General features: G+C 42.5%; 1 protein-coding gene across 2 annotated transcripts; it reads left to right on the top strand.

Moving 5' to 3' along the window:
• Positions 1 to 749: 749 nt before the first annotated feature.
• Positions 750 to 7046, top strand: LOC311147271 (dual specificity protein phosphatase 7-like). 2 transcript variants are annotated; one of them, XR_014614777.1, is made up of 4 exons: positions 763 to 1504; positions 2117 to 2545; positions 5610 to 6279; positions 6356 to 7046. XR_014614777.1 is itself a non-coding variant. In XM_084183947.1 (3 exons), the coding sequence occupies exons 1-3, from the start codon at positions 1138 to 1140 to the stop codon at positions 5918 to 5920; spliced, it is 1107 nt and encodes a 368-aa protein (XP_084040073.1). In that variant the 5' UTR covers positions 750 to 1137; the 3' UTR covers positions 5921 to 7046. The 2 variants fall into 2 exon arrangements, 1 of the variants encoding a protein (XP_084040073.1); XM_084183947.1 differs by having other exon boundaries at positions 750 to 1504; positions 5610 to 7046.
• Positions 7047 to 9111: the final 2065 nt, after the last annotated feature.

Below are 9111 nucleotides of genomic sequence, written 5' to 3'. Positions count from 1 at the left end.
TTATATGAATGTAACATTGGTGTTATAAAGAAACTACACTATGGCTCTGATTACAGATAATGGATCTGACAGTGACAGAGGATAAAATCAGAGGGTAGAGGTGGGATGTAGGCTATGTGAAATGAAGAGGAAGGAAAATCTGCAGACAGCATACAACACACTAGTAATTGCGTGGAATTCTATGAAAAATGATCAAATGAAAGCAGGACAATTTAGTGGACTGTTCCCCCACCAACAGAATCCCAAATCGACCAACCCCTGTTCAGAACCGGCATGCCATGAGACTGGCGAGGATAAGGTTCAATGGTATTACAAGATATCATCTCAAATATTGTGTTTTGGCCAGCATCCAGTAGAAAGATCAATAAGGCTAAACTGTGGAACTGTGTTTAGTTCATATGCAAATATTTACATTGATATGACCACACATTGACCAAGAATAAAACCACCACTGCATACAAATGACAGAAGAGAAAAGAGCAGATAGTGGTCTGCAATGAATTATGCTGTATAGCTTAATTTTTTAACATCATAAATGAGTGAATAGACCTGTTTTAATATTGCAATGATTGATCGAATAATGTATTTTCTGTAGGCCTACTTTCATAATTTAAAAAATGGTAAAAATCATAAGACACTACCCAATAGGTTATTTATTACACAGTAATAGCCTAGAGGAGGGATCATAAAACAATTTTAGCAATCTCCTTCTGTCTTTAAATTGAAGCACCTCCCTCTTGAGTTCCTCCACTGTCAACTACATTTCCTCTGCATCGGAATGGCAAAAGGAGAACGTGTTCCAAGTAGTGCGATTGTCAGTGTAGAATAGTTGATAGTGTATTAATGTCTGGTGTTATTATTTCATAGGAAAACATTTACTCGTATTTGCTTACCTGGGCGAGTGGATACGTGGTGAGTAACCTACAAGGTCAGATGGACATTGGATTAGGGAAATCAACGCTCCCGCTCTAAAGAAAGTGATACATTAGAAGTATGTCATTATCGCAACATTTGAGCTTTGATGTTTGAGGTTAACACGTTACAGTGTTTGTCCTGCGAAGTTATTCGGCACTCTGTGTACAATGTAGCGACATTTATGTATTACTTGCATGAATGTAACATGATATTTCGTTCGATATGACTAATGTGACGCCAAGTAAAAGCGTAGAATGGCTCCAACTCGAGTTGGAATCCGGGGGAAGTTCGCTGCTTTTGTTGGACTGCCGATCGCACGAACTTTATGAATCATCCCATATAGAAACGGCCATCAATTTGGCCATACCAGGTTTGATGCTGCGAAGGTTCAAGAAGGGCAACATACCCATCCGAACTATCATCCCGAACCACGAAGACAAGGAGAAATTCGTTAGACGTTCTAATACGGATACAGTGATTCTGTACGATGAGTGCACTGTGGACTGGCAGGATGGGGCCACTGGTTCGGTTCTGGGACTACTTCTTCAGAAACTATGGGACGACGGCTGTAAAGCATATTACCTGGAAGGCAAGTTAAATTTTTGCCATATTGTTTTTAAAGTTGTTTTGGGTAATGTATCCTATTCCTTGTCTAATCTAACTTTCCGGGCACTGTATGTATAATAGGGTAAAATATATTTTTAAGACAAACAGCTCAAATTAATCCATCTTAATTATATAGATAGTATTTATAATACAACTTCGTTTTGAATGTACATAATTATCTCTCAAACTTTGAGAAGTAGTGTGACTGAGTCTCAAGAAAAATTCCAAAATGGCTGCGCCATGTTTTGCTACTGCAGGAAAAGGGCATGTATTTCGTGAATGGTCTGCTGTGAAGGAGAGAACTATTGCCATACAGTTCTTAGTTATAGTATACATAACATGCAATTGTTATTTACTCAGCCCTAATCACGTTATTCATGTTATTCATAGTAATCAAAACATATTATAGCCTATTATTTCATTAGACCACATGTCAGTTATTATGTCAACTCAAATAAATAATATTTATTCCCAATCTCTGTGCAGTTGTTACAGTTTGAATAATAATTATATGAATGTAATGCTTGGCTGAGATACATAGGATAACACAATGAACACACACCATTTTATAACTCCTTGGTTCTTTTGATCTTAGGGGGATTTGTGAAGTTTCAGACCGAGTACTCAGAGCACTGTGAGACCCTCCTGGACAGCTGCTGTCCCAGCTCCTCTCCTCCGCTGTCTGTCCTAGGCTTTGGAAGTCTCCGGATTAGTTCCGACCTCTCCGATGGTGAGTCGGACCGCGAGCCGAGCAGCGCAACCGAGTCTGAGGAGAGCCCCCTTCCCAACAACCAACCTGCCTTCCCAGTCCAGATCCTCCCCTACCTTTACCTGGGCTGTGCCAAAGACTCCACCAACCTAGATGTGCTGGGCCAGTACAACATCAAGTACATCCTGAACGTCACGCCCAACCTCCCCAACATGTTTGAACATGACGGCCTCTTCAAGTACAAGCAGATCCCCATCTCGGACCACTGGAGTCAGAACCTGTCCCAGTTCTTTCCAGAGGCCATATCCTTCATCGGTGAGTAGCCGACTATGTGGGAGAGAACATGATAGATCACATTGTGTTCCAACAGTTAATATATTTGGTGAACGAGGCATATAGGAAATGACACACAGGCACACCTAGTATATGATGTCCCGTGTAGCTCAGTTGGTAGGGCATGTCGTGTGCAACGCCAGGGTTGTGCGTTCGATTCCCACAAGTTGCTCTGGATAAAAGCGTCTGCTAAATTATGTAAATATGATACACTTCTGTTTATTACAGTGAGAGAGGAAGTTGGTTGCTAGCCACCGAATGTTCTTTTTGTATTTTAGTCATATTTCGATTCTGATTTGAATCATTATTATCTCTCAGTTCCTGGAATATTCCCAGTGGCATTGCTCATTACTGAAACCCCCTTGTGTGATGAAGCTAGGGTTTTTACTTAGATTTTCACCTTCGGTAATCAATGTCCCGATTTGACATAACTTCTCAAAAAGAGAAATGGAATGAAGTCCCATGCTACTGAGCGCTGACCTAGAGGAACTTCCTGGATCATTGTTAGTGTCGTATGTCTGTTATTTTAAGATGGAAAACAAATCTTTAAAAAACAACTTACTGAAACCCACAGCAGCACCTGAAACCTTCTTGTGCTAGTTGTGTTTCCAGGCTTGTTTTGCCCTAGTTTGTCGGTGGGGTTAGTGGTAGAAGAAGGAAACATGGCTTCCACTCTCTGTGGCTGCCTGTGTTTGGTTATCAGGTCATGAGTCTGACTTTGACACATCCTGGTTGTGGGTTAGGGTTAGGTTTAGTGCAGGGCGTTTCACCATACTTGTTTGCTTACTTCTCTCGGCTCGAAAGAGGATATGTGGCCTGTTCTTGTGTAGATTGAAGTGGATGTTTACTGTAGAAATAATAAACCTCAATGTCAAAGGCTTACAGCAGCACATGATGAAGTCTAGCTAGCTAAGTTGAAGACTGACAGCTCCGGCCATCAGTAGTCTGCATGTAGAACTGTCATAATAAAGCAGAGGAAGACCTTGGGTCATGCTCTGGGGTGTCACATAAAGTTAGCTTGAATTATGTATACAGTATTACACACTTCAATAGCAACATAAATTATGAAGAATCGAAGAATTATGTTTTAATGTGACTCCATAATAGAGGGTTGTGGAATGGCTGCGATTAGCTCACTATTAATAATACTCCTTTTGATGAATGGAGATGTGTCATTCAACAAAGATAAAGGTCTACTTACTGTCTCCCTTGATCCTCATGAGCAAACAATAAGAAGTAGGCTTCTGTGTTGGGCCATGTTACCTCTTCTGTGTTGGGTCATGTTACCGCTTCTGTGTTGGGCCATGTTACCTCTTCTGTGTTGGGCCATGTTACCGCTTCTGTGTTGGGTCATGTTAACGCTTCTGTGTTGGGTTATGTTACCTCTTCTGTGTTGGGCCATGTTACCTCTTCTGTGTTGGGTCATGTTACCGCTTCTGTGTTGGGTTATGTTACCTCTTCTGTGTTGGGCCATGTTACCTCTTCTGTGTTGGGCCATGTTACCTCTTCTGTGTTGGGTCATGTTACCTCTTCTGTGTTGGGTCATGTTACCGCTTCTGTGTTGGGTTATGTTACCTCTTCTGTGTTGGGCCATGTTACCTCTTCTGTGTTGGGTCATGTTACCGCTTCTGTGTTGGGTCATGTTACCGCTTCTGTGTTGGGTCATGTTACCTCTTCTGTGTTGGGCCATGTTACCTCTTCTGTGTTGGGCCATGTTACCTCTTCTGTGTTGGGCCATGTTCCTTCTTCTGTGTTGGGCCATGTTACCGCTTCTGTGTTGGGTCATGTTACCTCTTCTGTGTTGGGCCATGTTACCTCTTCTGTGTTGGGCCATGTTACCGCTTCTGTGTTGGGTCATGTTACCTCTTCTGTGTTGGGCCATGTTACCTCTTCTGTGTTGGGCCATGTTACCGCTTCTGTGTTGGGTCATGTTACCTCTTCTGTGTTGGGCCATGGGGCGGCAGGTAGCTTAGTGGTTAAGAGCGTAGTGCCAGTAACCGAAAGGTCGCTGGTTCTAATCCCCGAGCCGACTAGGTGAAAAATCTGTCGATGTGCCCTTGAGCAAGGCACTTAACCCTAATTGCTCCTGTAAGTCGCTCTGGATAAGAGCGTCTGCTAAATGACTAAAATGTAAATGTAAAATGTAATGTTACCTCTTCTGTGTTGGGTCATGTTACCTCTTCTGTGTTGGGTCATGTTACCGCTTCTGTGTTGGGCCATGTTACCTCTTCTGTGTTGGGCCATGTTACCGCTTCTGTGTTGGGCCATGTTACCTCTTCTGTGTTGGGCCATGTTACCGCTTCTGTGTTGGGCCATGTTACCTCTTCTGTGTTGGGCCATGTTACTGCTTCTGTGTTGGGCCATGTTACCTCTTCTGTGTTGGGCCATGTTACTGCTTCTGTGTTGGGCCATGTTACTGCTTCTGTGTTGGGCCATGTTACCTCTTCTGTGTTGGGCCATGTTACTGCTTCTGTGTTGGGCCATGTTACCTCTTCTGTGTTGGGCCATGTTACCTCTTCTGTGTTGGGCCATGTTACTGCTTCTGTGTTGGGCCATGTTACCTCTTCTGTGTTGGGCCATGTTACTGCTTCTGTGTTGGGCCATGTTACCTCTTCTGTGTTGGTCCTTATGAACATACATGCGAGCCCTCAGACCCCACACCCTGAGTCTTAGGGCTTTGTGTGATCTGATCATACAACCAGTGTTATTTGACCCGTACTGACCTTATTTCTCCACTGATCTTATTTCTTCACCACCTTCCGGAGACATTTGAAACCCCACCTCTTTAAGGAATACCTGGGATAGGCTAAAGTATTCCTTCTAACCCCCCCCCCCCCCAAATTGTAAAGTGGTTATCCCACTGGCTATAGGGTGAACGCACCAATTTGTGAGTCGCTCTGGCTAAGAGCGTCTGCTAAATGACGTTAATGTGCCCTTGAGCAAGGCACTTAACCCTAATTGCTCCTGTAAGTCGCTCTGGTTAAGAGCGTCTGCTAAATGACTAAAATGTAAAAAAATGTAAAAATGTTCTCACTTGTACCTGTAGATGAGGCTCGGTCCAAGCAGTGTGGCGTCCTGGTACACTGTCTGGCTGGCATCAGCCGCTCTGTCACCGTGACCGTGGCCTACCTGATGCAGAGGCTCAATCTGTCACTCAACGACGCCTACGACTTTGTCAAGAGGAAGAAGTCCAACATCTCCCCCAACTTCAACTTCATGGGCCAGCTGCTGGACTTCGAGAGGACACTGGGGCTGCATAGCCCGTGTGACAACCGCTCCTCGTCCAATGAGCAGCTCTACTTCACCACGCCGACCAATCGCAATGTGTTCCAGCTGGACACGGTGGAGTCGACGTGAGGGACGGAGAAGAAAGGGTTTGGTTGCTATGTTGTTTCATCAGTGTCTCCAGGATATTTTGTAGCCTGACAGGAAAAGGAAAACACACTTGGCACTGCAGCTTGTGGAGACTGACAAGACTCACCTGTCAAGCAAGTGATTTCAGTATGGATTTTCATAGGACACGTTGCCCGCCATTATGCTTACAACAGTACATCCTCTGTTTGGTCCAAGCTCTGTCTTATGCCTTAAAGGGATACTTCAGGATTTTGGCAATGAGGCCCTTTATCTACTTCCCCAGAGTCAGATGAACTTGTAGATACAATTTTTAGTCTCTGTGCCCAGTATGAAGGAAGTTAGAGTACGTTTTGCGACCCAATGCTAACGAACGTTAGCGCAATGACTGGATGTCAATGGGTATCAACTAGCATGCCAGCAGTTACCATAGACTTTCAGTCATTGCGCTAACTCTAGTTAGCAATTACGCTAACGCTAGTTAGCAACTTCTTTCAAACTGCACTCAGAGACATAAAAATGGTATCGCCGAGTTCATCTCACTCTGGGGAAGTCCCAAAATCCCAAAGTATCCCTTTAATGTTTTATTCAAGTAATCCAAAAGGCTTAGTGTGTAAAATAGTGAATGATGGTATACAATGGTTATTGCAAGAAATGTAATTATTATGAGCTAACTCGATGGTTTGACTGTTATTTCATATTCACCCGCTGGAAAGTGGATGTGTCAGTTGTTTTCAGAACAACTGTGGCTAATGCCTTGTTCTGAAGGGAGAGGTTGGCCAAGCAGAATGTGAATCAATGTTTTCTGGGACCAAAAGGAGATGTTTTGAATAGTACTCTTGCTGAGGGGACTGGGCTACTTTAAGTTGGCCTTGAATGACTTTGTAACATTCCTATTGATGACTGTTCTACACGTCGTCATTTGCAGTTAACATCAGAAGGGAGTGATCACTGAAAACATTTGCTGACAAGTGCTATGTTATGTTCTCTACTTTGCTGTCATCTTTAGAGTAAACATTTGTGTTTTCTATTCCATAATGTAAGAATGCAATACATTATGTCAGAACATTACAGTTTTACCTTTGTTGAATTGAGAGGGTCACCCTCTGCAAAATATTAAAGATGAAACACATTGTTTTGTTTTTTTTGCAAAGCTCTTGTAAATTGTGATAATTATAATAACATTGCATTGTTTGCATGTAATCAAGTTTAACTTCTGTATACTGTACCTCTTCTGCCTGTTGTTCCTGTGGCCTTTACCATACCTTCTAAGTTAACACTTAACTGTCTTTAACCAAGGACCTGGGTATAGTATAGTATTGTCATTTGCCATGCTTGAAATTAATGACTTGTATTATCATAGTTATGATCCATAATGGACATTTTTACCTTGTTTATTAAATCATGTATAAGTCATGTATTGACACAATCTTCAGCCTGCAGCTACTCTTCCTGTGGCGGAACCATGTTAAGGGAAACACATGGGGGGTAGATCATCTTAATATTGCAGATCTGTTCTGTATTTGCCAGTAATCGAAGTTGAATATTTTAGCGAATGAGAGACAGGAAATGAAAGGAAACGCGTGATAATGATGCTAATGTGTTCTTACCTCACGGAGAGACATTTTCAGGGATTTTTATACAACACATCTGTATCTTGTTATGGCATCTGAAACACATCAAAGGGCTGTGTTTATTTGGTATGGGTTTGTAAAAGATGTACAAAAGATTAGCTTGGTAACGGGGGACCTTTTCTCTGAATCATGAAGGATGTGAAATTGACCCGATTACAGTATGTATAGTGTATGTAAAACTAAATGTACAAGACATTTATGTACAAGTTTATACAACAAATATATTGTATATTTTTTACTTTCAAATGTGCTATGTATTCTTGTGTTATTACTGTCTTATTGTTATTGAGGTCTACTGCCGTGCCAAAGCATAGGCTACTCTCAGTCAACACTGACTCACTCAACATCCATAATGAAGAATATCAAGTCCAGTGCAGAGTCAGCCAGATGCTTTATTTCAGTAGGCCGTTGGATAGCCACTATCTGGCTGTCTGTCTGTGTCATGTTGTCTTCTGCAGCACAAGGCCCAAGGCTGTAGGTGTGGTGAGATATCCGCTCTCTGTCCACTCTGATGTCTGGCTTCCTGTCTGTTGTGGCCATGCAGGGCGTCTGATGCAGAGACGGACGGGTGGCAGGGCCAGATCTCTGAAACCACAACACAGCCACTTCCCTTCCCAGTCACTCACTCAGAGAAAAGAGGAAGATGAGACACCATAGAGCTGGAATATGTCCATTGGTGACAATTAAGGCCCATTTTACTTGATGACTAACATCCTTACTAAGAAGATTTTCTTTGAAGGGTGTTAAGCTGGTGTCTCATTTTCAGAATGAACGTTTCAGTGTTTCTTGGGTAAATGCAGTAATATCCTGTTTTGTTTTTCTCATATCTCGTTTGAAAAGAGGAAATGAGAGCTCGCCGCTACGTCGTCGGGTCCTGTTGGACGTTTGGGGAGGGTGGTGTGGGGGTAACTTTTTACTGTGGATATGTTCACATTAGCACACACATAAACTCACACATCTCATAAGAGAGCAGATTGAATAGCCTACTTTGTGTTCATTATTTTCAAAAAAGTATGTTTTTGTCTGTTCACGGGTCCTCTTGTCATAGAAATATCCCTACCTCAGAGGTTTCAAGACTAAGGACCTATGATTAGCCTGAGGCTAGCTCTCGACAAACCTCACCTCAGCTCTTCCAAACCCTGGTCTGGTGCACCTGTTTGGGGAGATTTATACATTCACCACACCTCTGACCCAGGCCAAAACAACCATGATTCTCAGGCAATGCAATTCCTCTTTCTCAGAAGAAGCAGTTATGAAGTGAGGCTAAGCCTATGATATCCGTAGCGCTGAGCTAAGCTGAGGAAAATGAGGTTCAGCAGAAAATGACAGCAGAGTATTAGAGCTCACTATGGGGTTTTAAAATGGAGTACGCTAGGCATGGGTTGTTTCTTGTTCAGTTCCATCTTCATAAGTAGAACACTGAAAAGGACATTACATAACTAAATAAAATAACATTATTTTCTTTAAATGTCCCCAATGTCAAGAAAAAAATATCCTCCTCCACAATTGTCTTCATTTGAAAGTAACACAGCAGCACAAGATAAGACTTGCCTAACAATAAAA

Source organism: Coregonus lavaretus (genome assembly GCF_964263955.1).
Source record: "Coregonus lavaretus genome assembly, chromosome: 20".
NCBI lineage: Eukaryota > Metazoa > Chordata > Actinopteri > Salmoniformes > Salmonidae > Coregonus > Coregonus lavaretus.
This window is presented reverse-complemented; position numbering and strand designations above follow the sequence as displayed.

Bases quoted from the DNA above. Each gene is read 5' to 3' on its own strand.
- LOC311147271 (XM_084183947.1), top strand. From the start codon at position 1,138: ATGACTAATGTGACGCCAAGTAAAAGCGTAGAATGGCTCCAACTCGAG. The intron at 1,505-2,116 runs GCAAGTTAAATT...TTTTGATCTTAG, and splicing joins TAAAGCATATTACCTGGAAG to GGGGATTTGTGAAGTTTCAG. The intron at 2,546-5,609 runs GTGAGTAGCCGA...TTGTACCTGTAG, and splicing joins AGAGGCCATATCCTTCATCG to ATGAGGCTCGGTCCAAGCAG.